General features: G+C 52.8%; 1 protein-coding gene across 7 annotated transcripts in view; it reads left to right on the forward strand.

The window, feature by feature from the left end:
• The window catches only part of MYO7A (myosin VIIA), a 105515-nt gene that overhangs the window by 45449 nt on the left and 33207 nt on the right, over positions 1 to 26859 (forward strand). For all 7 annotated transcript variants that reach the window (XR_015142197.1, XM_086340901.1, XM_086340903.1 and 4 more), the window contains exons 16-31: positions 2691 to 2828; positions 5150 to 5308; positions 5750 to 5842; positions 7874 to 7968; positions 9538 to 9622; positions 10171 to 10389; positions 10838 to 10945; positions 16337 to 16546; positions 16937 to 17140; positions 17404 to 17580; positions 18032 to 18121; positions 19482 to 19609; positions 22233 to 22359; positions 23556 to 23675; positions 24222 to 24395; positions 25535 to 25762. Coding sequence is in view for 6 of the 7 variants with exons in the window: in XM_086340901.1 (XP_086197027.1) it covers positions 2691 to 2828; positions 5150 to 5308; positions 5750 to 5842; positions 7874 to 7968; positions 9538 to 9622; positions 10171 to 10389; positions 10838 to 10945; positions 16337 to 16546; positions 16937 to 17140; positions 17404 to 17580; positions 18032 to 18121; positions 19482 to 19609; positions 22233 to 22359; positions 23556 to 23675; positions 24222 to 24395; positions 25535 to 25762 (2355 nt within the window). In the remaining variant the exon portion in view is untranslated. The remainder of the gene's footprint in view (positions 1 to 2690; positions 2829 to 5149; positions 5309 to 5749; positions 5843 to 7873; positions 7969 to 9537; positions 9623 to 10170; positions 10390 to 10837; positions 10946 to 16336; positions 16547 to 16936; positions 17141 to 17403; positions 17581 to 18031; positions 18122 to 19481; positions 19610 to 22232; positions 22360 to 23555; positions 23676 to 24221; positions 24396 to 25534; positions 25763 to 26859) is intronic.

Here is a 26859-nt window from a genome sequence, read left to right on the forward strand (position 1 = left end):
TCCTGGGGACACAGTAGTGAACAAAACTGAAAAAATTCTCTGTCGTCATGGGACTTACCCTCTAGCAGAAGGGAGAAGTAGTTAATAAGCAAATAAGTGAATTATCATAAGTCAGGTGGTGATATATGAGATGGGAAAAATGGAGGGAGGTGAGCCAGTGGTGGGGTTTTGCAGTTGTGAAGAGGGATTAGGAAAGGCCTTACGGAGAGGTTGGTGAGGAGGTGAGGAAGCCGATCGCCTGCGTTCTGGAGGAAAAGCAGTGCAGGGAGAGGGAACAAGGAACAGCAAATGCAAAGCCCCAAGGTGCTTTATAAGCCCCCAACCTGCCTGGTGCATCGTAAGAAGAGCACGGGGGCAGGAGTGGCTGGAAGGCGGGGAGTGAGGTAGTGGAGGGGCTGGGGGTAACTGGGACCGGATCCTGTGGGACAGTGCTGGTTCTTACAAAGGACCTTGGTATTCATGCTGAGTGAACTGGGGAGCCATTGAGGGTTTTGAGTCAGTTGGGAGAGGGGACACATGACTGGATTGGTGTTTGAACAGCCTCATTCAGGCTGCTGTGTTGCTAGCGGGGTAGAGGTCAGTGTGGGGGACAGAAACAGGGAGACCAGTTTGGAGGTTATTGCAACAGCAGGAGAGCCATGCAGGCAGCCTGGACCAGGCTGACGGTGGAGGAAGTGGTTAAGAGGGTCAGATTCTGGATCCATTTTGGCAGTAAAGTCAAGGAGATTTGCTGCATATTGGATATGAGAGAGGAGGGGCTGGGGATGGCCCCTAGACCTGTGGCCTGAGCAGCTGGACAATTTCTAGGCACCCTTGAGTGTGAGCAACCAGTTAAGCACCACTTCAGTTCAGCAAAGGGCTGTTGACTGATGCTGTGTCAGGCCCTGGGGCACGGTAGTAAGCAAGGCAAACCCGCCTGTCCTCTCGGGGCTCATAGCTCAGCGGGAAAGCCAGAAAGGAGTGGTTCCAGTGTGCTGATCACAACCAGAGAAGGATGTGCCCTGTGTGTGTGTGTGTTGTGTGTGTGTTGTACACGTGCTCATGCTTTGTGTGTTGTGTATGTGTGTGTATGTGTCTGTGTGTTGTGTAGGTGTGGTGTGTGTGCTGTGTGTGGTGTTTATCTGTGGTGTGTGTGTGCGTCTGTATGTACTGTCTCTGTGTATATGTGTGTGTGGTGTTTATCTGTGGTGTGTGTGTGCGTCTGTATGTACTGTCTCTGTGTGTATGTGTGTGTGCTGTGTGTGTATGTGTGCACATTTGCGTGTTGTGTGTCTCTGTATATGTACTGTGTGTGCTATGTGTCTGTTGTGTTTGCACTCCCTGTGCACACACATGTGCCTGTGGCAAGGCCTCTAATGTCGGCTGGGCACAGCCCAACCTGGACAGCTTTCCCCCTACTTGTGGGGGTCACCTGCTGCTGCTGCTGGGTTAGGTGCTAGGGCAGATGTGGGTCGCAGACTTGACATTCACGCAACCCCCGTGCAAAATAGTCTCCAGCTTCTCTTGGGAGCATCCTAATTCTAGATAACACTATAGTGGAAAACACAGCAAATTTCAGAATAACAAGGATTTGCTACTTCTTGACAAGTTTCATTTCAGTCCCAGGGTGTATGGTCTTACTCTAGCATGGGATAAGTTCCTCTCCCTCACCCAACACACCTCACACATTGATATCTGCATCCCCAGTGGTGCTACAGGATATCAGATACAATAACTCATTTAAAGTAGAAAACCTTAAAATCATAATCAAATTTACTTATTAAAAAATTCTCATCCAAAAGAAATTGCCAGGAAAACAGTAATGTCAAAATGCTCTGGAATCGAATCTGGTCTCTACGTCCAGTTTCTGGGTCTGAGATGTTCTGCTGTTTGTCCGCTGCCTGCTGTTGCTCAGGTTCTCCCCTAGGACCCCACGTCATTTCACAGTGTTCTGAGGGGGACCCCAACAGGGCAGGAGGTGCAGGGGGTTGCTAGCCACTTCCTGCAGATAGCGGCTAGTGGAGCACGGGGCCCTTTGGCCTTGGTGCTGGACGGCGGCCAAAGGCCAGCTGTGCGCCTTCTTAGGAGGCTTATGTGTGTCTGCCCCGCCCGCTTGCTGCTGACCTGTTAATCCAACAGGCAGGGCAGAGGGTGCAGGCAGCACCCCTGCCTTGCTGGGTGGCTGTTGACTGAGACAGACTCACAGCCCGCTCAGCTAGGTACATGGCACTATCCCATCTTGGAAACTGAGGCCCAGTGCTGCTTAGTGACCTGCCTAGAATCACAGGGCTCAGAGGTGGTGCGCTAGGGTTTGAATTTAGGTCTGTCTAACCTGCCTCTAGAGGTGACCCCATTGTCCAGAGATCTGGCCACTCATTTATACGGCAAAGAGAGGACAGAGACTAGAGAGGGGCTGCATGTGTCTTGCCCGGAGTCATTCAGTGCCAAAAGTGGGACCCCAGGGCGCCTTACTCTCTGTTCAGTGCTCCTGGACCCAGAATCAGGGAGGCTTCCCAGACGGGGGTGTATTTAGGGGGTCTAAGTTCCAGCCCAGACCAGGTGGTCATAGGAAAACCTACGTGTCCAGCCAGCCTGCTTCCTTGGGAGGCTCTCTCTCAGGCCCTGACTGCTGACCTCTTCTCCTGCTTCCCTTCTGGAGGGCCGGAGGGGTGAGGGTCAGCCACTCCCATCACTGTGGTCCATCCCCCCAGGGCGCCGAGACCAGGAAGCGCTCTCCCACACTCAGCAGCCAGTTTAAGCGGTCGCTGGAGCTGCTGATGCGGACACTGGGTGCTTGCCAGCCCTTCTTCGTGCGCTGCATCAAGCCCAATGAGTTCAAGAAGCCCATGGTGAGCAGCCCTGGCAGGGATGGGGGGTGGGGGTAGACAGCTGGGAACAGCCTGAGGGATGGGAGGGGCCCGGCCAAGGGAGCAGGGTGGCCTGGGCCCTGGGAGACTTTGCCCCCTGAGGGGAATGGCAGGGCCCCCGAGGGGCTTACAGAACAAACTTCCTCTTTACTGGGGACAGCCCAGTTCCCTGAAAACAGCCTGGACTCTGTAGTAGTGGGCTAAACGCAGATTCAAATCCTGACTCAACCACCTTCCCGCAGGGTGACTGTAGAGGAATCAATTGTTTCTCTCATACCTCAGTTACCTCTCAGATGGAAATAGGACTGCTTGTCCCCACCTCCTGGGAGTATTCTGTTCAATGATGCATGCAAATTGCCTGGCGCCTAGGAAGGAACTCAGTAAATGGTTCTTGCTGTGGTCCCAACTTTGAAAGTCCCCTCTCCTTTGCTTCTGCCAATGATTACCTCCTCCTGGAAGCCTTCCTGGATTCCTCTGACTGGTTAGGAATATTTTCATTTCTGACTTTTCTGAATAACATCTGTTGAGCCTTTTCTGTGTTTCCAAAACAGAACCGATTAGATTGTCTCTCCATAGTCTCATTCAACTTTCTCAACAGCCAGTGAGGGAGGGACCTTTATGGCCCCATATTTGAGATTTGGTGGGCTTCCCTGGTGGCTCAGACAGTAAAGAATCCACCTGCAATGTGGGAGACCTGGGTTTGATCTGGGTTGGGAAGATCCCCTGAAGGAGGGCATAGCAACCCACTCCAGTATGCTTGCCTGGAAAATCCCCATGGACTGAGGAGCCTGGTGGGCTACAGTCCATGGGGTTGCAGAGTTGGACACGATTGAGTGACTAAACGCGCATTTGAGATGTGGGACGGGAAGCTTGAGGAGGTTGGGGACTAGAGGTCGCAGAGCCAAGAGCCTAGACTACCCCTTGCTAGGAGCGCTCTCCTACCACAGCTCTGGGAGGTGTTGTTTACCATTAGACACTTCCCAGAGATAGGAGGGGAGGCCTAGGGGAAGTTGGGGTCTGCAGAGGGACGGAAGGCGGGAGGCCAGCGCTGGGCCAGGGGAAAGTGCCTGTATGGAGAGGAAACAGGTGGCGGAAGTCAGCCTTCCGCCTGCTGGCCCTGTCCCCTGTCCCCTGCCTAGAAACATTCCCCAGAGTGGGCTGGTCAGTCCCTCTAGGGCTCTGGATCCGGTCTGCAGGGGTGTGAGAATCAGAGGGCTCCAGCAAGCTGCCCTCTAAGGTAGGAGGTCTAGGGCCCTACAGTTGGGCACCATTTCTCCTGCTCTCAGATGCCTGTCGAAACTTCTTTGGGCCCAGACCTCAGCATCTCTGTCCTGGACCTGGCTACAAGACCTCCTCTCTGAGTCTCCTGCCTCCCAATCCCTCACTCCCATTCCCCTCCCCACTGCAGGGTCTCAAACTCAAATCTGACCTGGTCACATCCCCCCATGTGACTGGAGAGGCCTTTCCCAGCCTCTCCACCACCCCAGCGGCCATCACAGAAATGACTGTGCCTTTGCACGCGCTTGCTGCTCCAGCACTCTTTCCTGTCATGGTTGTTGTACAGCTGCTCAGCTGTGTCTGACTCTTTGTGACCCTGGACTGCAGCACGCCAGGCTTCCCTGTCTTTCATCATCTCCTGGAGATTGCTCAAATTCATGTCCATTGAGTCAGTGATATCATCCAACCATCTTGTCCTCTGTTGTCCCCTTTTCCTCCTGCCTTCAGTCTTTCCCAACATCAGGATCTTTTCCAGTGAGTTGGCTCTTTGCATCAGGTGGCCAAAGTATTGGAGCTTCAGCTTTAGCACCAGTCCTTCCAGTGAATATTCAGGGTTGATTTCCTTTTGGACTGACTGGTTTGATCTCCTTGCTGTCCAAGGGACTCTCAAGAGTGTTATCCAGTACCACAGTTCAAAAGCATCAATTCTTTGGTGCTCAACCTTCTTTATGGTTCAACTCTCACACCTGTACATGACTATTGGAAAAACCATAGCTTTAACTACGTGGACCTTTGTCAGCAGGGTTAGAACAAAGCTAATCTTCTCTTTCATGAAGCCCCTCAAGATGTCCCAATTAGGCTGTCTCTCCTCTGTGCTCTCAATGTACTCAGCTCATCCCGAGTGAGGGTCTCATTCTGTGCTGCCTGGTGGGTTTGGACTGCAGATCTGGGTTTGGTCCCGCCTTTGCTCCTCATGCACTGTGTGACCTTGGCCTCTCAGGACCTCTGGGGTCGGGAAAACACAGCAGGGCTGGTCTCCCAGCGGGAGCCTTCAGCATTGACGCCCTTGGCTCCTTGCCCGACAGCTGTTCGACCGGCACCTGTGTGTGCGCCAGCTGCGGTACTCGGGCATGATGGAGACCATCCGCATCCGCCGAGCTGGCTACCCCATCCGCTACAGCTTCGTGGAGTTTGTGGAGCGGTACCGAGTGTTGCTGCCTGGCGTGAAGCCGGCCTACAAGCAGGTACGCAGGCCGAGGGCAGAGGTGGTGGGAGGAAGGGTTCCAGCCCTGGGCTGGGCAAAAGTCCCAGTTTTCTTACTGGAACACTGTGCTGGGCACAACATCAGCTTGGCCACCTCAGGTGTGGCTGGGAAAATTGGGATCAGGCAGTGGAGTGCATCTGAGAGCTTCCATTGCCATGCTCGCCTGGTGTGGACTTCAGGCATGTGCTGAGTGGGCTCTGGCTGTAGGCGAGGGTTTTACAATCATCAGACAGAGCTAAGGAGACGAGTGAGGGTCAGAGAAGGCGGGGCCCAGCTGGAGCCACACAGAGTCAGGGGCAGAGCTGGAGCAAGATCTCTGTCCCCCAGCCTTCAGAGGGATACCAGGTGGCCTGTCTCACTGGTGGGACCACCCAAGCTCTTGTGCACCCCTCCCCCCCCCTCCCCCCCGCCCCCCGCCCAGGATGACCTTCGGGGGACATGTCAGCGCATGGCTGAGGCTGTGCTGGGCACCCATGACGACTGGCAGATTGGCAAAACCAAGATTTTTCTGAAGGTGAGCATGGCCTCAGACTCTGTCTGCCTTGGGGGAGCTGTGAACTCCCTGGGGTTGGGGGGAACAGGTCTTGGGGTCCCTGTAGAGGAGTTGCAGCACAGAATGGGGTCATTGCTGGGCTTTTGTGCTCCTCCAGCCCTGAGCAGGTGTGGGGTCTGGCCTCCTGGGTGGTGGAGGGGCAGTGGGTATTTGAGGGCCTCTCTGACCCCTAGCCTGGGGGTGGGGTCATGAGGAAGCAAAGGCCAGGGGTGGCCTCACCAGGGAGGCCTGGATTTAGTCTCGACCCTCTGGTGGTCTGCCCTGAGAATTTGGGCAGGTCACTGGCCTTTTCTTGGGTCTCATTTTCCCATCTGCACAATGGGATGTGCTTGTGGTGGGTACTCTTGAGTGTATCTTTGGTCCTGTGCTTTCCTGCCAGGCATGGTTCATGCTGGGCTATGGTTGGCTGTGTGCCACCCCCCTCTAGTGTCCCTGGACCTGTCCCCATGCTCCCTGAACTGGCATCTAGGGCTCTCTGGCTCCCAGCACAGCCTGGGCAGGACTCTGGGGGCTGGGCAGCTGGGAGGGGGCAGGGCTGGGAGCAGGAAGCTGTGCTGGGAGAGCTTGATGGAGATGGTGGAGGTGGGACAGCTACAGCAGGGACAGGGTGAACCCTGGCTTCCCCATTTCCATTTCTGCTGTTCTAGATTTCCGGCTGTCCCGGGTGATGGGTCAGAGCTCCTTCCTCTGGCACAGGGTGGGGCCCAGGCAGCCCAGGACAGCCGGGGAGAGGGAAGGGGGAGCCAGCCCTCAGCTGGAGAGAGTCCTGCAGTCTAGTCTGATGCCTCTCTGGCTGAGGGGCCTGGGCCAGTGTCTTCATCTCCCGGAACCCTCGCTTCCTGCCTCTGCGTCTCACAAGTGCTGTTTGGAAAGCACTGTTCTGTGTGCCAGACCCCAGCGGGAGTGGGCGCTTCTTGTCCATCATCTCATTTAGTCATCATAGCAGCCCATGAGGTAGAATTATTGTGCCCGTTTCAGAGGTGCAGCATGTAGAAGCAAGGTGCCCCAGGTCAGGCACTGCCCTGGAGCAGAGATCAGGACTTCCAGCCTGTAGTCCTGATGCTCAACTCAGGGATTAAGGGAGGGAAAGCTTATAGCATGATGACATCTAGTGCCAGAGACGTCTGAGGACTGTCCTCGTCCTCCACATCCTCACCTCTCTGGGCTCTTTTAATAGGCAGTGGTTTCCAGACCCCAAACCTACTTCTCATTCATTCACTCACTGATTCAGAAAGCCTTGGCTGAGCATCGGTGCTGGGCCCTGTCCCCAAGTGATGTGACCTGGATTATCTTGATAGATGTGATTATCTGATGGATTATCTGATTATCTGAGTCTGAATCCCCTTCTGACTCAGCCTCCCTGGGGCAGGGCCCAGGTTTGCCTAGTTCACTGCAGTCCCACCCAGCACCGAGCACAGGGTGGGCAACTGGAGATATTTGATTCATGTACTGAATGAACCATGGAGTTTTGTCCAACCGGAGTGAGGGTTGGGGGCTTGGGGATGAGAAGGAGAGAGGGTTGGAGAAGAGGGCAGGGCCTGATGGTGGAGGGCCCAGGGAAGACCTGACTTGACCCTGGGAAGCATGGGGTATTGCTGTAAGATCCCTTCTTGAGAGGGTATCAGTCAGGAGACTGTTTCTAAGATCCAGGAGTGAAATGATGGTCGCCTGTCCCAGGTCAGTGGCTGATATGACAGAAACATCTAGAATAGCCAGGTCTCATCTCAGGGTAGAGATGGCCATTGGGATGGAGTCAGTGTGTGTGCGTGTTGGGCCCCTCCTGCTGCATGTGTCCCACCCAGGCCTCTGGGAACCAGCCGTGACAGTACCTTGTCTGTACTTGAGGGAGGCTGCCCCATGGCGCCATAGCACGTATGGAAGCCATTAGGGACCAGCTCCCTAAGTAAAGGAAAAGGGGCCCATTTGGGGCAGCCTCTGCCCTGGGACTGGAGGGGTTGGTGGGGGCTCTGCTCAGAAGGCTCTGCCCTCCAGGACCACCATGACATGCTGCTGGAGGTGGAGCGGGACAAGGCTATCACCGACAGAGTCATCCTCCTCCAGAAAGTCATCCGGGGCTTCAAAGACAGGTTTGTGTCTGGATGGCTCTTCCCCGCCTCCGCCAACTTGTGTGTGTGTGCATGCATGCACGCGTGTGCATGTGCTTGGCTCACTGTGGTTCCTCCCATGTGGACACTGGGAATAAACACCCATGTGCATACACAGAAACATGCACACATGTGCAAGGCACACACAGGATCACACGAACATGGATGAACACTAAGACACACGGACCCATCTATATTCCACATGCCCAGTAATACCTGCCTGCCCATGTGGGCTCATGAGACACACGTGGATGCTATGACATTTGTTAAGTTACAAGGTGTGTCCCGTATTCTGTGTAAATAACATGTAAATTACAAAGTGTGTCCCGTATTCCATGTGAGGGGCATGTGTACAGTTGTGTCACCTCCCAGTTGGATGGGGCTGACTCTGTGATTCAGGCTCCACTAAAACCACACTTCCTGCCCCTTTTTGAGTTCATCTGGCCGCTCCCCTTCTCTTCCCATCCACCCACTTGTCCAGCCATCCTTGGTCCACTCATTCACCTGTTTTTCTACCCACTTGTCCATCCTTTCCCATGGCTGTGCCCTCATTTGTGTGAGCATCCAGGCACTGGCTCATGGGCTCACCCACGTTGAGGTAGCCATCCTTCACTCCTCTTATTTCTATGTTCAGGAGACACCTGCTGTTTGATGTGTGACCTCTTGTCCTCCATGAGGTCAAAGATGACTGTCAGCCTGCAGCAGCGGCCTAGTCTGTGCAGGGGAACAGCATGGTGCTCAGTCAGAAGACCAGGGCTCTAGCCCCAACCACATCGAGTCTCAGTTTCCTCACATGTAATATGAGGGAGTTAAACGATCAGTAATAAGTGACGTTTACAGTGTTCCAGGACTTCCCTGGTGGCTTAGATGGTAAAGCATCTGTCTACAATGAGGGAGACCCGGGTTCAATCCCTGGGTCGGGAAGATCTCCTGGAGAAGGAAATGGCAACCCACTCCAGTATTCTTGCCTGGAAAATCCCATGGATGGAAGAGCCTGGTAGGCTGCAGTCCAGGGGGTCACAAAGAGTCGGATTCGACTGAGTAACTTCACTTTCACAGTGTTCCAAGTGTTTAATCTTTATCTTATTTACTACTTGTTGTTTAGTCACTAAGTCATGTCCAGCTCTTTGCGACCCCATGGACTGTAGTCCACCAGCCTCCTCTGTCCTTGGGATTTTCCAGGTACGAATACTGGAGTGGGTTGCCATTTCCTTTTCTAGGGGTCTTCCTGATCCAGGGATTGAATCCGGGTCTCCTACATGGCAGGCAGATTCTTGACCATCTGAGCCACCAGGGAAGTCCTACATTTATTCATGAATAACCTGAATGCCTACCTTATTGAGTTTATGTGACAAGTCTGTGAGGCAGGCAGGACAGGTATTATTCTGTCCATTTTACAGATGAGGAAACTGAGGCACAAAGAGGGTATATGCCTTTGCCTAAGGTTGTGGAGCCAAGGAGACACAAAGCTGGGACTCAGCCCTACTTTCCTGATTCCAAACTCCACCCAGACCCCTATAGACATCCTCCTGCATCACGCTGCTGTTTCAGGTCCAACTTCCTGAAGCTGAAGAATGCTGCCACACTGATCCAGAGGCACTGGCGGGGCCACAACTGCAGGAGGAACTATGGGCTGGTGAGCCTCCTGAGGGAGCGGCTTGGTGATCCACGAGGCCTTTGAACCTGGTTCCATCGTCATAGCACAGGATTTACCTGTTTGCGGGGCGGCTGGCCTCCCGCCCCCGCCAGCCACTACCATTCTTCCAGCCCAAAGTCCAAGTCTGCTTCTTGTGGTTCTCCCCTGCTGGTCAGCAATGTTTCTGCTTTTCTTCTGGAATGTCCTGGTGGGTTGTGAGCCTCAGGTTATTGAATACCTTACAGGGGGCCAGGAATAGGTGTGTCACATAGACACACCCATAGGGAAGGAACTGGGCTGCAGCCTGGACTTGGGGCTGGAGAGGCAAACAGGAAGGAGGCCGGCTCCTGGTCTGAGGATGGTGTCCCTGGTGGGGAGACCCACTTTGGGGGAAGCCAAGCGCACTCCCTGGGGAACTTTGGTCTGAGTGGAACCAGCTGTGCCTTCAGGGCTCGTGGGTTGGCGAGTGGAGCCAGGGCAGTGACCTCCATGGGCACGGCTGGTCTGGCATCAGGGCCGTGGTTCTGAGCTGGTGGCTGTCCTTGCAGATGCGGCTGGGCTTCCTGCGGCTGCAGGCCCTGCACCGCTCCCGGAAGCTGCACCAGCAGTACTGCCTGGCCCGCCGGCGCATCATCGGGTTCCAGGCCCGCTGCCGGGCCTACCTGGTACGCAAGGCCTTCCGCCACCGCCTCTGGGCCGTGATCACAGTGCAGGCCTACGCCCGGGGCATGATCGCCCGCAGGCTGCACCGGCGCCTCAGGGCCGAGGTGAGGGGCCCAGTCCACAAGAACCCCTGGCTCTAGGTCCTCCAAGGGGTGCCACTCCACCTCAAGCAGACAAATCATCCCGCATGTGGCCTGAGCCCATCGCAGGGGGTGAGGCGGGGGGATGAAGGGCTCTCCCTCTGAAGGATGCACAAGACTGGACCCTCATTTCCCTCCTTCCAGCCAGGGGTAGGGCGGGGGCCCAGTCCCTCTTGTGAGTCTTTGGGAGGCCAAGGCGAACCTGCTTCGGCTTTGGGATCAAAGGTGCCCTCAACCCGCTGTGGGACCTGGAGGGTTTCTCGCATGCCTCAGTTTCCCTCTGCTAAATTATTTGGCAAAGTCATCCCCAGTCCTGGAACTCAAAGGGGGTGGGGTGGGGTCAAGCTGGCAGGGAACACTGTGACAGCCACACACATGGTACGGTGCCCATCCTGCCACCCGCCTCCCCCAGTACCTGCGGCGCCTGGAGGCTGAGAAAATGCGGCTGGCAGAGGAGGAGAAGCTCCGGAAGGAGATGAGTGCCAAGAAGGCCAAGGAGGAGGCCGAACGCAAACATCAGGTGAGCTGGGGACGAGTCGGCTCCTTGCACTTCCATTCACTGGTTCAGTGGCTCTCAGCCAAACCATCTGTTCATCCTCTGTCCACGTGACCTTCCTTCACCTGTGCGCTGGGTGCCTGTTCTGTGCCAGGTGAGAAGGTTGTGGGTCTGGGCCCTCAGCTGGGAGATTTTGTTGTTCAGTCTCCAAGTCGTGTCTGACTCTTCATGATCCCATGGACTGCAGCATTCCAGGCTTCCCTGTCCCTCACCATCTCTCGCAATTTGGCCAAGTTCATGTCCATTGAATTGATGAGGCCATCCAACCATCTCATCCTCTGTTGCCCTCTTTCTCCTGCCTTCAGTCTTTCCCATCATCAGGGTCTTTTTCAGTGAATCAGCTGTTTCTATCAGGTGGCCAAAGTACTGGGGCTTCAGCTTTAGCATCAGTCCTTCCTATGAATATTCAGGGTTGATTTCCTTTAGGATTAACTGGTGTGATCAACTTGCAGTCCAAGGAAGAGTCTTCTCCAGCACCACATCAACTTGTTGGCACTCTGCCTTCTTTATTGTCCAGCTCTCACATCTGTACATGACTACTGAAAAGACTATAGCCTTGACTATACGGACCTTAGTTGGAAAAGTGATGTCTTTGCTTTTTAACACACTGTCTAGGTTTGTCATAGCTTTCTTGCCAAGAAACAGTTGTCTTCTAATTTCATAGCTGCAGTCACCATCTGCAGTGATTTTAGAGCCCAAGAAGAGGAAATCTGTCACTGTCTCCCCCTTTTCCCCGTCTACTTGCCATGAAGTAATCGGACCGGATGCCATGCAATTAGTTTTTTTAACATTGAGTTTTAAGCCAACTTTTTTAACCCTCTTCCTTCACCCTCATCAAGAGGCTCTTTAGTTCCTCTTCACTTTCTGCCATTAGAATGGTATCATCCACATATCTGAGGTTGTTGATATTTCTCCTGGCAATCTTGATTCCAGCTTGTAACTCATCTAGCTTTGCATTTTGCATGATGTACTCTGTGTATAAATAAACAGGGTGACAATAAACAGCTTTGCCATACTCCTTTCTCAATCCTGAACCAGTCAGTTATCCTATCAGATCAGATCAGTCGCTCAGTCGTGTCCGACTCTTTGCGACCCCATGAATCGCAGCATGCCAGGCCTCTCTGTCCATCACCAACTCCCGGAGTTCACTGAGACTCATGTCCATCGAGTCAGTGATGCCATCCAGCCATCTCATCCTCTGTCGTCTTCTCCTCCTGCCCCCAATCCCTCCCAGCATCAGAGTCTTTTCCAATGAGTCAACTCTTCGCATGAGGTGGCCAAAGTACTGGAGTTTCAGCTTCAGCATCATTCCTTCCAAAGAAATCCCAGGGCTGATCTCCTTCAGAATGGACTGGTTGGATCTCCTTGCAGTCCAAGGGACTCTCAAGAGTCTTCTCCAACACCACAGTTCAAAAGCATCAATTCTTTGGCACTCAGCCTTCTTCACAGTCCAACTCTCACATCCATACATGACCACAGGAAAAACCATAGCCTTGACTAGACGAACCTTTGTTGGCAAATAATGTCTCTGCTTTTGAATATGCTATCTAGGTTGGTCATAACTTTCCTTCCAAGGAGTAAGCGTCTTTTAATTTCATGGCTGCAGTCACCATCTGCAGTGATTTTCGAGCCCAGAAAAATAAAGTCTGACACTGTTTCCACTGTTTCCCCATCTATTTCCCATGAAGTGGTGGGATGCAGGGTTCTAACTCTTGCTTCTTGACCTGTATACAGGTTTTTCAGGAGACAGGTAAGACGGTCTGGTATTCCCATCTCTTCAAGAGTTTTCCACAGTTTGTTAGGATCCACACAGTCAGCGGCTTTAGTGTAGTCAATGATCTGGAATTCCCTTGCTTTCTCTATGATCCAGCAAATGTTGGCAATTTGATCTCTGGTTCCCCTGCCTTTTCTAAATCCAGCTTGACCATCTGGACATTCTCAGTTCACGTAATGCTGAAGCCTAGCTTGGAGGATTTTGAACATAACTTTACCAGCGTGGGAGATGAGTGAAATTGTCTGGGGGTTTGAACATTATTTGGTACTGCCCTTCTTGGGAATTGGGATGAGGATTGACCTTTTCTAGTCCTGTGGCCACTGCTGAGTTTTCCAAATTTGCTGGCATATTGAGTGCAGCAATTTTAACAGCATCATCTTTTAGGATTTTAAATAGCTCTGCTGGAATCCATCACTTCCACTAGCTTTATTGGCAGCAGTGCTTCCTAAGGCCCACTTGACTTCACGTTCCAGAATATCTGGCTCTGAGTGAGAGACAATGCCATCGTGGTTATCTGGGTCGTTAAGATCTTTTCTGTACAGTTCTTCTGTGTATTCTTTCCACCTCTTCTTGATCTCTTCTGTTTCTATTAGGTCTCTATCTTTGTCCTTTATTGTGCCAATCTTGGATGAAATTTTCCTTTGATATTTCCAATGTTCTTGGAGATATCTTTAGTCTTCCCCTTTCTGTTGTCGTCTCTGTTTCTTTGCATTGTTCATTGCAGAAGACCTTCTTGTCTCGCCTTGCTGGTCTCTGGAGCTCTGCGTTCAGTTGGGTGAACCTTTCCCTTTCTCCCTTGCTTTTTGTTTCTCTTCTTTCCTCAGCTATTTGTAGGCCTCCTTAGACAAACACTTTGCCTTCTTGCATTTCTTTTTTCTTTGGAATGATTTTGTTTATTGCCTCCTGTACAGTATTATGGACCTCTGTCCATAGTTCTTTAAGCACTGTATTTACTAGATCTAATCCCTTGAATCTATTCATCACCTCCACTGTATATTCACAGAGGATTTGATTTGTCATACCTGACTGGCCTAGTGGTATTCCCCACTTTCTTTAGTTTAAGAAAGAAAGTTAAGGTCCTCATTTTGCTATGAGGAGCTGATGATCTGAGCCACAGTCAGCTCCAGATATTGTTTTGCTGATTGTATAGAGTTTCTCCATCTTCAGCTACAAAGAATATAATCAGTCTGATTTCGGCATTGATATTTGGTGATATCCATGTGTAAAGTCATCTCCTGTATTGTTGAAAAAGGGTGTTTGCTATGACTAATGCATTCTCCTGGAAGAATTCTGTTAGCCTTTGCCCTGCTTCATTTTGTACTCCAAGGCCAAACTTGCCTGTTATCACAGTATCTCTTGACTAATACTTTTGCATTCCAATCACCTATCATGAATAGGACATCATTTCTTGGTGTTAGTTCTAGGAGATCTTCTAGATCTTCATAGAACTGATCAACTTCAGCTTCTTTGGCATTGGTGTTTGGAGTATAGACTTAGATTACTGTGATGGCAAATGGTTTGCCTTGGAAACAAACTGAGATAATTCTGTCATTTTTAAGGTTGCACCCAAGGACTGCGTTTTGGACTCTTGTTAATTATGAAGGCTACTCCATTTCTTCTATGGGATTCTTGCTCACAGTATAGATACAATGGTCATCTGAATTAAATTCGTCCATCCCCATCCATTTGAGCTCACTGATTCCTAAGATGTCAGTGTTTACTCTTGCCATCTCTTGCTTGACCATGTCCAGTTTACGCATTTATGGACGTGACATTCCAGGTTCCTGTGCAGTATTGCTCTTTACCGCATTGGACTTTACTTTCGTCACCAGACATACCCAGGGCTGAGCATCGTCTCTGCGATGGCCCAGCTGCTTCACTCTTTCTGGAGCTTTTAGTAGTTGTCCTCTGTTCTTCCCCAGGAGCATATTGGACTTTCTGACCTGGGAGGCTCATCGTTCGGTGTCATATCTCTTTGCTTTTTCATACGGTTCATGAGGTTCTCATGGCTAGTATACTGGAGTGGTTTGCCATTCCGTCCTCCATCATGTTTTGTCAGAACTCTCTGCTTTGACCTGTCTGTCTGGGGTGGCTCATGGCTTCATTGAGTTACACAAACCCCTTTGCCACGACAAGGCTATGATCTGTGAAGTGCCTGTTCTGTGCTGGGTCTGAAGGCTGTGGGTCCAGGCCCTCAGCTGGGAGATAACTCTGGATAAAAAGTTGCAGAGTCATAGTTCCCTGACCAGGGATTGAACTTAGACCCTCAACAGTGAGAACAATGAGTCCTAACCATTGCACTGCCAGGGAATTCCCAAATACAAGCTTGATTTTGAAGACTTAGTTAAAAAAAAAAAAAAGGACTATAAAATAGCTGAGATATTTTAAATATTAATTACATGCAGAGATAATACTGTTACCGAAAGGTATGTGTCGGGGGGTCTGGCTGCTCACCGCTCAAAAGCCAATAAGCAGGCCAGATTAGTGGAAAGGAAGGTTTGCTTTATTTCAGATGCTGGCAGCTGCAGGGGAGGGTGGCAGACATCTGTCCAAAGGCCGACTCCCACCCCACCTTCCCCGAACAAGCAGGGGGTGAGAGCTTTTATAGACAGAGTTGAGGGGAGGTTACATGCAGAAACAGCACAGTCATCTCTAACAGTCATCTTCAACTGGTCATCAGTGGTCTGACTAGCATCATCTGGGTTGTTTTAGGTACAGTTAATCTTCAGTTCTGGGGTGCATTTGCTCCCATTTCTTTGCGGCCAGTTCTCAGAATTGTGGCAGTGCATGTCCAGGGTACAGTCTGGTCATCATGTAGTTAACTTCTCCACCTGGTGTTCTGGTATCTATAAGACAGCTCACAGGATATGGCTCAGAATATTATCTATAGCCCTTGAGAAAGAGATAAAGTTCCTTGACTGTGCTTAATGACGACACTGTTGTTACTAATCTCCTTAGACTGTTTTCCATTGTTTCAGCATTTCTCACTTCTCTGATTAAACTTATTCTTTGACTAAAATTTTCCACAGGCGAAAGGTATGGTAGAAGTGGGGCAGGGATCAGAGAGTTCTGCTCTGTTTCAATACTTTGGAAATATTGGGTTAAATGAAGTACATTATTAAAATTGATCTATTTTTTAAAAGAACTATTTTAAATGTAGCCACTGTATATGTTGTCATTTAGTCTAAGTTGTGTCTGACTCTTTGTGACCCAGGGTGGATTGCATTATATTTCTATTGTACACCACTGGTCTGCAGCCTCTGCCCAGTGGCTCTGGGATTTCTGGGTTGGTGTGGTCCCTTTTGGCTGGGGAAGCCTGAGTAGGCTTCCTGGAGGAGGTGGTCCCAGCTGAGCCCTGAGGGCAGGTGGCATTTCTGTCTGGACTTGGTGTGGCATCTGTCTTCACTGGGCTGTGAGAACTTAGTGTGTGTGGCCCCGGGTGGCGAGGCCGGAGGCTCAGTCCTTCACAGCCGTCAGGAGGGCCTCTTGGGTTTGGGACTCAGGCCTGGTTGCTGCAGGGACTCCCGTGGGCTCCCCATAGGGGGCTTGCTCTCTGACGCTGCATCACCCCTGCGTCACAGGAGCGCCTGGCCCAGCTGGCCCGCGAGGATGCAGAGCGGGAGCTGAAGGAGAAGGAGGAGGCTCGGAGGAAGAAGGAACTCCTGGAGCAGATGGAGAGGGCCCGCCATGAGCCCATCAATCACTCGGACATGGTGGACAAGATGTTTGGCTTCCTGGGGACTTCGGGCGGCCTGCCAGGCCAGGAGGGCCAGGCACCTAGTGGCTTCGAGGTACCAGGCTGGGGAAGGAGTTGGGACAGGCCCTAGGTGGTTGCCTTCCCTCCCCTTGTGCCACTTTGTGTTAAAGTCCACCTGGTCCCCTCTGAGCGGAAGGCGGCAGTGATGATCTGGAACAGGGACCGCCGGTCCCAGGCCCTGTCCAGCCACCAGCCTGCAATGTGACCTTGGGCCAGCCACTGTCCCCCTCCAAGGCCATTCGCAAACCTTTTTTCGTTTGTGTGTTGAGGACCTACCATGCGCTGGGCTCTGTCTCGGGAGTGAACCGGGTGGACAGATCCCTATGCTCCTGGAGCAAGAGCTGGCCCCTCAGGGACCGGCTGGGGGCCCCTAGCTCAGCCCCAGGTCTGCCCCCATGGCAGGGAACCCGTGTCCTCCCTCCAGGACCTGGAGCGCGGGCGGAGGGAGATGGTAGAAGAGGACCTGGACGCAGCCCTGCCCCTGCCCGACGAAGATGAGGAAGATCTCTCCGAGTATAAATTCGCCAAGTTCGCTGCCACTTACTTCCAGGGCACGACCACGCACACCTACACCCGGCGGCCACTCAAGCAGCCACTGCTGTACCACGATGATGAGGGTGATCAGCTGGTGAGGGCTGGGACCACCTGTGTGGGCGGCATGGGTGCGGAGGGGCAGGGGCCCTGGTGTGCAGGGACCAGGGCTGACTTCACCCGGCGCCCAGCCTGGGGCGGGTCACAGGGCAAGGCCCAGAGAGCAAGCGGCACTCAGCTCAGTGGTCCTCCTCCGGTCGAGGGTGGGCTGCGGTTCTCTAGCCTCTCTGTGGGTCATTTTGATGGCTTTGGTAACATCCTGTGCTCGGGCTTTCTGAGTGGCATGGCTCTGCCTCCCAGGCGGCCCTGGCAGTCTGGATCACCATCCTCCGGTTCATGGGGGACCTCCCAGAGCCCAGGTACCACACGGCCATGAGTGACGGCAGCGAGAAGATTCCCGTGATGACCAAGATTTACGAGACCTTGGGCAAGAAGACCTACAAGAGGGAGCTGCAGGCCCTGCAGGGCGAGGGTGAGGTGAGTCCCAGGTGCCCGGTGGCCACTGTCCCACCCAGGCCATCCCCAGCCATAAGGTTTCAGCAGAAGGACGTACAAAAATTTGCCTCTGCCTCACCCCCCTGACCCTTGCCCTGCTCTGTCTACTCCTGAGAGTGAATGCGTGAGTGTTGTATAGGCTGTAGAGTGCTGACCACTGTTGAGGCCATGTGGCAGGGGCAGGTTTTGAGACAGGCTTTGCAGTCAGAGACAGCTTCCATTTGGACTTGTTAGGGGGTGGTTTGTGGGTTACTGTACTTCTCAGAGTCTGTTTTCTGATCTGCCACTTGACTGATGGTGGGTTGGAGGGGCAAGGTAAGGTATACGTTGTAAATGTTAGTGTGGGCTTGAGCTAATTCTAGCTACATTGTCAACTGCTCTTGTCATTATTTGTGGCCCAGCCACTTGACCTTGACCCTTGTTTGTCCTGCAGGCCCAGCTCCCCGATGGGCAGAAGAAGAGCAGTGTGAGGCACAAGCTGGTGCACTTGACCTTGAAAAAGAAGTCCAAACTGACGGAGGAGGTGGGAGCAGACCCTGCACGGCCTTGGTGGCCTAGACTGGGCTTGGGACCCACAGGGACAGGAATGGATGCTGCCCGTCCTCAGGGGACCGGGGTGGCTGGCAGGACGGTGTTAGGTGTGATCAGGCAGACGGGGTGCAAGGAAGAGGGCGCTGTGCTCAGTCTGGGGCCGGTCAGGGGGGCTTCCTGGAAGAGGGGCCATAGGAGCTAGGGAGGGCTGGAGAGGCCCTCCCCAGATGGTGGGAGGGAAGACCGTTCTTGCCAGGGCATGGACTCACTGCCTCTGATCCAGGGACTTTTTAACTGATGAAAACATTTTTGTGGGTTAAGAGTATCCTTGGGGCATTAACACTATTAGTTTGTTTGAATTCATTCATTTATGTTTTGTGTTTTCTGAGCACCGTCCTGGCCCCTCGCTCCAGGACTGTCCAGGCTGTGAGGGCCGACAGACACGGAGGCATTCGTGGTACAGAGGGACTGGCTCCTCCAAGCCTCTGCTTTTGTGTGCACTGGTCCCTCTGCCTAAAATTCTGCCTTCCTCTTCTGTGCTTTGGGGTCACCTCCTCCAGGAAGCCTTCCCCAAGACAGGCTCAGGCTGCTGCTCCGGGACTTCCTGGGCCTGCCTTGCTTTTGTCTTCCTCTTGTTCCCCATCTAAGGCTCCAGTCTGGTCTGATAGCTTCATAGCCCCAGATTTGAATCCCAGCTCTGCTCGATAGCCAAGGCACCCAGAGAAGAAAAACACCTGCTAGTGTGTTCCTAGGATGGTGGCTTGAGATGCTGACTGTGGGTGCTCAGCGGACACGAGGCCCTCCGGAGCCCTTCCTGTCTGCAGGGGCATGCTCCCACCACTCACCCTCTCACCTGCTCCGTGTCTCTGGGCACAGGGTGGGGCTGGCGCTGTGGGCTGTGTGGAACCTGAGGAGAAAAGTCCATTTGAAAGAACCCAGGCCTGAGGCTGTTCGCATGGGGCCAGGGTGCTCATGATGGGTGATGGTGGTGCTTGGAACGTGGGTTGACTCTGGCTGTCGGAGTGGTGTGCGGCCCATCTTAGAGAGCTAGGGATCCCATCGGGGGTCAGAGGAGCAGCCCCTACCCTGCCTGGGGGGACCTCCTTGCAGGGAGCGCTGTCAGGGAGACTGCAGAGGAACCTTGTCCTCAGAAGGGAGTGGCACCAGGCCAGCGCCCCCTGGCTGTGTGGGCCATTCATTGACCCACTGTCTGTCCTGCATAGGGCGGGGCTGTGATGGTGCTGGGGAGCCAGCGTTCTGGCTACTCCCAGGGTTCTGTTTTCCCGGGGAGTGGGCAGACTCAGGCAAGCGGGAGAGCCCTGCTCGAGCCTCTGCCCTCTGCTGTGTCCCAGGTGACCAAGAGGCTGCATGATGGGGAGTCCACGGTGCAGGGCAACAGCATGCTGGAGGACCGGCCCACCTCCAACCTGGAGAAGCTGCACTTCATCATTGGCAACGGCATCCTGCGGCCAGCACTCCGGTCAGCGCCTGAGGGCTGGGGCTCAGGGAGGGGGCAGCTGGCAGGGGGAGCCATCCTGCTCTTCCAGCCCCATAAGGCTTTGGGTGGCAGAATCGTGGCTCCATCACTTTCAGTTCAGTTCAGTCTCTCAGTTGTGTCTGACTCTTTGCGACCTCATGAACCACAGCATGCCAGGCCTCCCTGTCCATCACCAACTCCTGGAGTCCACCCAAACCCATGTCCATTGTGTCGGTGATGCCATCCAACCATCTCATCCTCTGTCGTCCCCTTCTTCTCCTGCCCTCAATCTTTCCCAGCATCAGGGTCTTTTCAAATGAGTCAGCTCTCTGCATCAGATGACCAAAGTATTGGAGTTTCAGCTTCAACATCAGTCCCTCCAATGAACAGCCAGGACTAATCTCCTTTAGGATGGACTGGTTGGATCTCCTTGCAGTCCAATTTAGTAACTGATTAAGCCAAGCAGGCCTGGGTTTAGCTCTGCTGGTAGCTGGTTGTGTGGTCTTGGTAGAGTGATTTTATCTTTGCAAGGTTCAGTTTCCTCCTCTGTTAAGACGGAATAATAATAGTACCTACCTTGTAGGCTTGGGGCAGATAAAACTATGGAAAGTGTGACCTAGGACCTCCATAGTGGCCACTCACTAGACGGTAGCTGTTGGCTATTAGCATTATCTGATGTATAACCCATCCCTGCAGGCACCTTCGGTGCACCCCGCCCAGGCCTGTGCTCAGGGTTACTGTGGTCAGAAGGCATCCAGCACATGCCTCAGGCCCAGGAGAGGCCTTTGCTTGGTGCTGGGATGGTCCGTGACTTTTCAGGAGCAATTAAGGAATCAACTCAGCTGCATCAGTGGCGGGAAAACACGGTTTCTCTGAGAACTCCATCTGTACAAGATGTCTGGTTAGGAGAGCAGACCATGAACTCATGTGTGTTGGCTGGGAGAACAGCAGGATGGGGTGGGTGGGGAGGTCAAGTATCATTTTACCAATAGGAGGCAGGAGGTCCAGAGAAGGGAAGAGGTTTGCCCAGGGGTCACTGGCCTCTCTTTCATTGCTCCTTGAGCCCAGTTACTACCTTGCTCACCAGAGATGTAGCACTTGGGGCTGTCAGCCCCTGGGAAGAGAAGGTAATTGCCCAAGGTATGTTTAAGGGTCAAGAATTTACCTCATAATTAATCTCATCATCAGACCTTAAGTGGTGCTTCTAAATAATACAGTTCCAGGAGCCCTGGACTGAGTCAGAAGCCTGGGTGCTGATTCCCTGAGGGTCCACCACTAATCCCTCCCTTCTCTCGACCTCTATATCCCTGCTTAGAAAGTGAACAGGGTCAGGGCTTCCAGCTACTGGTCTGTGACAAGATGGGGGAAATAAGGATGTTTCTAATTTGATTTATTTAAAACATGGTTCTTTGTTCTGAGATTTTGCCCTTCCTACTTTTTGGATATTAAAATTACCTTTGTTTTATAAAATGATTGTGATATAGATAGTGGGCAGGGGCTGTGTGTTTGGTGTGTTTTAAATGTCCTTATTTGTCATTATAAGTTGATGACAATTAAGTTATAAGCTATTCAACTTAGTAAGTTAGCAACTTCCAGAATGTATTTTAAAGTTGTATTGGTCTGTGAGCTCTCAAAATTGGGGAGCCACTGAATTAGAAACCTGCCTTTCTAAGAGAGAAGAACAGCAGTGAGTGCCCCCTGGTGGTTACTGCACCATGGTAGGTCCAGCCTTTGTCCCTGAATGGACAGGTAGCATCTTAAGGCTGCAGCTAGGCTGGCATCTTTGGGGGTTTACTGTGCTGGGCATCGTGCCAGGGCCTGTATAAGCCTTGGCTCATTTTTCTTCACAACAATCTTATAAGCAGGATGCTATCACTTCCCTTTAAAATGAAAACAACACAAAATAAAAGTAATACGTGCATGCTCACTCGCTCAGTCTTGTCTGACTCTTTGTGACCCCCATGGACTGCCAGTCCGCCAGGCTCCTCTGCCCATGGAATTTTCCAGGCAAGAGTACTGGAGTGGGTTGCCATTTCCTCCTTCAGGGGATCTTCCTGACCCAGGGATCAAAAGTAATACATGGCCACTTAAATATTCAAACATACGGAAACATCAAGAGAGCATCAAAGTCCCTACTCATTTCCTCCCCCAGAGAAACTCCCCAGATGTTTCCCATTTCCTGCTCTGCCGGTTTCCATTTGTGGAAGTTGTACCTGCTGCTGGGACTGTGGGTCGGGCTTGGAGGTGAACTCACCTGCCCAGGCCACGCAGCTTGGTGAGGGGTGAGGGGGGGATGGAGCCTGTGCTTCCCATTAGAGTGGTCACTACTGACCATGGCCCCGTGCCCAGAGCAGGGTGTGCACCACCCTGTGGATTGGGGGCCCTGGACTCTGGATTGGAGTCAGGTATGAACGTGCTTCACGTCTGATGAGCCTGTCTCCTCCAAAGCCAGACCCTCCCCAGAGCCCTGGGCTCAGCCTTCCCCACCTGGTCCCACTCTGACCACTCTCCTCCTGGGTCATCCCTGGCAAGTGGGGGAGTAGGCATCTCACCTGCTGCTGGGATGGAGGGTGGGCTTTCCCTCTGAGACAGTCTGTCTCCCTTCCTTGTACCCCATTCTGCTTAGGGATGAGATCTACTGCCAGATCAGCAAGCAGCTCACTCACAACCCCTCCAAGAGCAGCTATGCCCGGGGCTGGATCCTCGTGTCTCTCTGCATGGGCTGCTTTGCCCCCTCTGAGAAGTTTGTTAAGGTAGGGGAGGCTTTTGGCCTCCAGGGACAGGAAGGGGAACTGGGCTTGGTCTCTGGTGTCAAGGAGCAGAGCACGGAGAAGCATCTCAGAGGGCAGAGGGGCTTGGCAGTGAGGTCCTGCCCAGGTCATCTCCTCCCAGACCTCCCAGCCTCTGCGGGGCCCATCTTCCTGGCCCTCCTCCTAGGCACCCACCACTTCACTTCTGTCTCCCCTGGCCCCATTTGATTTATGCAGACGCTGAGTTTGACAGCAGTATCTCCTGGACTTTCCACATGCTGGTCTGAAGAACTTTAGTTCATCTCAGGCTCTTTTGTGACCCTGGGTGCCAGGCTCTGGGTGCTGGGGACACAGAGGCAGAGCAGCTGTCAGCTGGATCAGCCCAGCTGGTCAGCAGTATGAGGAGTGGAGGGGTCAGGGAGGTGGACCCTGGAGGAAGAGGAGCAGTTAAGCTGGGTGCAGGGCAGGGGTGGTGTGTGGGGTGAGGCTGGAGGCATGGCTGAGACTAGAAAGGCCTGGATCATGGCGGCCTTTTTGCCAGCGTGAGGCATGTGGGCTTGATCTAGAGGGCAGTGGGGAGCCCTGGGAAGCTGAGGAGGGGCGTGGGTGGAGGTGTCCCCAGGAGCAGATTGTGGGTGGAGGAACCAGAGGCAGGAGACCTGGGAAAGTTGCTCTGATGGTCCAGGTGTTGCTGACCTGGGTCCATGAACGTTTTAATCAATAGAAGTTGATAAGAGGCCAGACATGAAATTCAGGCAAGGCTTTACTGAGGCTGGTGCTGTGGTACAAGGGAGCAAGAACAAGAAACGGGTGCCCCTGCTTGCTCCCTGGCTCCTTAAATGAGGTGAGGGTGGGGACGGATTGGTGGGTCAGGTCAGAGGTTGTCTGCCCACCCCCTTGGTGGTGGTGCTGTGTGCAGGGCTCGTGGAAAAGTCCCTGCCTCTGCTCCCAGCAGCTCAGAAACGGCAGTTGGTTTGTGGCCTTTTTGTACCTTATTGTTCATAATTGTTCCCACTGCACCTGTGCAGTTATTTTCAGTTCCTTTTGGTTTCTTTGTATTTTGTTGCTCAAGGAAATATCTGTCTAGGTGCAAGCACTCTGGCAAAGGGTCCCAGGTCCCAGCCTATCAGCCTGTCTCACAGGTGGGGAGGCCGAGGGAGGCTGGAGTGGGGTCCTCTGAGTTGGTCCTCTGTCCGTAGTACCTGCGGAACTTCATCCATGGGGGACCCCCTGGCTACGCCCCATACTGTGAGGAGCGACTCAGGAGGACCTTTGTCAATGGGACACGGACGCAGCCGCCCAGCTGGCTGGAGCTGCAGGTGCGACCCCCGGGCGTGTGTGCTTGTGTGTGTGTGCGCTTGTGTCACGGTACACTCCAGTGCCCTAGAAATATTCCCTGCTTTGGGATTCTGTGGTCTTTCAAGCACGCACCCTCAAGTTCTGGAGTCTCAAGCCCCTGGAACAGGAAAGCCCCCAGTGGGCAATGACTCCATCTGCTGGCTTTATAGTCAACGTGACTTGGCGGGGTGTTCCTCTGTGTCTCAATGGCTTCATCTGCAGCATGGCAATGCAGATGTCACTTCACAGGGTCTTGTGATGGTTACATGACAGGAAGACAGGTGTCCCTGGCACCTGGCAAAGCCTGACAACCCAGCCAGCCCTAGTGCCCCAGCTCAGGGACCTTGCAGGTCCTCTCAGGTGGGGAGCACAGCAGGGCTCCCTGGGCACCTGTGACCAGGGACAGGCAATGTGCTGTGGGACGTTTAGGTCTGAGGGCTCCATCTCCAGAAGGAGCTGGGAGCCCAGAGGGCGTGAGATGTTCTGAAGTGAAAGGATTCCCAGGAAGCCTCTTGGGTCACTTTTAGGCCACCAAGTCCAAGAAGCCCATCATGTTGCCTGTGACGTTCATGGACGGGACCACCAAGACGCTGCTGACGGACTCGGCGACCACGGCCAAGGAGCTCTGCAATGCGCTGGCCGACAAGGTCTCGCTCAAGGACCGCTTCGGGTTCTCCCTCTACATAGCCCTGTTTGATAAGGTGAGGCCAGCCCGGAAGCCCCTCCTCCCGGCACCGCCAGGGCCGCCCACCAGCTCCCACCCCAGTGCGGCCACCTACCGGCTCGGGCACCCTTGCACGGTTACTGACCTTCCAGGGCCTCAGTTACCTCCTCCGTAAACCAGTGGGAACCCTGGCCCTGCCCCAGCTCCTTAGGATCATGGAGGGATCCTAAGCACCTAAAGAGAAACCCAACCATACAATGGAGATTGGAGCCCAGGGCTCGCTGCACGCATATGTGCCCAGGTGGATCTAACCCTCTGCTGATGACAGAGAAATAACATGGTGGAGAGAGAGCCACTGGCTCTGAGATCCAGTTTTCCTGTTTGCAAATGGACTTATGATTCCTTATCAGGAATGGTAGTTTCTTTGGACTTGTTTCGGACTGCCTAGACCTAGAGTGTGTGCCTCCCGGGGAACATGTGGGCCTGGAGCCTTCGCTGCTGAGCCGGGCCTTGTTATTGTTGGTTTGTCGCTAAGTCATGACTGACTCTGTGTGACCCCATGGACTGTGACCCACCAGGCTCCTCTGTCCATGGGATTTGCCAAGGCAAGAATACTAGAGTGGGTTGCCATTTCCTTTTCTGGGGAATCTGCCATTTCCTTCTCCAGGGGATCTTCCTGACCCAGGGATCGAACCTGCATCTCTTGTGTCTCCTGCATTGGCAGATGGATTCTTTACCACTGAGCTACCAGAGCAGCTGAGCTGGGTCTGGATGTGGGTAACTTTTGCCTGCACACCCAGGATCACCACAGGCCACAGAGATGCCCCCACCCCCATCCTAGCAGGTCCAGTGATAGCAGCATGTTTTCTGATGCCATTTCTCTCACCAACAGACACCTTCTGCATCTTCAGTGACCATGTGCCCGTTAGAGTTTCACAAAAAACTTCCATTAGGAAATAGGAATCCCTTGGTTGCTGTGCCAGCTCAGCGCCCGTGGTGGGATCCAGGGGTTCCCCTTGGCTGGTCTGCCTCCTGGGTGACCTGGGCAGACCCCTCCTTGCCCTGAGCCTTGGTTTTCCATCTGAACCAGAACAGTTGGCGCAGTTGATGGCTCCTTGCAGTCCTTCCCCGCCTGCTCACCCTTCCGCTGGGTGACCTCTAACCCTGTGCCCGCAGGTGTCCTCCCTGGGCAGTGGCAGCGACCACGTCATGGACGCTATCTCCCAATGTGAACAGTACGCCAAGGAGCAGGGTGCCCAGGAGCGCAACGCCCCGTGGAGGCTCTTCTTCCGCAAGGAGGTCTTCACGCCCTGGCACAACCCCTCAGAAGACAATGTGGCCACTAACCTCATCTACCAGCAGGTGGTGCGAGGGGTCAAGTTTGGGGAGTACAGGTGTGAGAAGGTGAGTGAGAGCTGATCTTCTGGCTGAGCTTGCTTGGTTCTTAGTTGCCTGTTTGCTGAATTTGGCTGAGTGTTGCTATCCCTGACTCACCATCAGTGAATGGGAAGGTTAGCCACATGGAGGTGGGGTGTCATCTAGGCTCCTCTTAGATTTAACACCAACCCCGTAGGCTGGGAAAGAGTGAAGGCAGGAGGAGAAGGGGGCGACAGAGGACGAGATGGTTGGATGGCATCACTGATTCAATGGACATGAGTTTGAGCAAGCTCTGGGAGATAGTGACAGACAGGGAAGCCTGGCAGGCTACAGTCCACAGGGTCAGACGTGACTGAAGTGACTGAGCATGGCACAACAGAGCGAGGGCTTTGAAGAATAGCCTGAATTCTGCCTGTGGGAGGTGTTCCTGCCCTGCTGCAGTGACTGCATGGTGCAGAGTACGTGCTTCACAACTTGCTGTATTGTTCTTTTTTAAAAAAATCTCTATCAAATCATTTTATTTACTTATTTATTTATATTGGAGTATATTTGATTTACAATGTTGTGTTAGATTCAGGTTTACAGCAAAGTGATTTAGTTATATGTAAACATATATTCATTCTTCTTTGGATTCTTTTCCCATATAGCTTATTACAGAGTATTGATAGAATTCCCTGTGCTATATAGTAGATCCTTATTGATTATCTATTTTATTAATACATGTAGTAGTGTATATATGTTAACCCCAACCTCCAAATTTATCCCATACTCTTTTCCTCTTTGGTAACCTGAAATTTGTTTTTGAAGTCAGTGTCTCTTTTTCTGTTTTGTAAATAAGTTCATTTGTATAATTTTTCTTAGATTCCACATATAAGAGATATCATATGATATTTGTCTTTCATTGATTTACTTTACTTAGTATGATAATCTCTTGGTTCATCCATGTTGCTGCAAATGGCATTATTTCATTCTTTTTAATGGTTGAGTAATATTCTATTGTGGGGCTTTCCAGATGGCTCAGTGGTAAAGAATCCACCTGACAAGCAGGAGACATGTGTTCAATTCCTGGTTTGGGAAGATCCCCTGAAGAAACAAATGGCAATCCACTCCAGTATTCTTACCTG

The sequence above is a fragment of the Bos grunniens genome, chromosome 15, assembly GCF_055505025.1.
Source record: "Bos grunniens cultivar Pamir isolate PY7600 chromosome 15, Bosgru_T2T1.0, whole genome shotgun sequence".
In the NCBI taxonomy this organism is placed as follows: domain Eukaryota; kingdom Metazoa; phylum Chordata; class Mammalia; order Artiodactyla; family Bovidae; genus Bos; species Bos grunniens.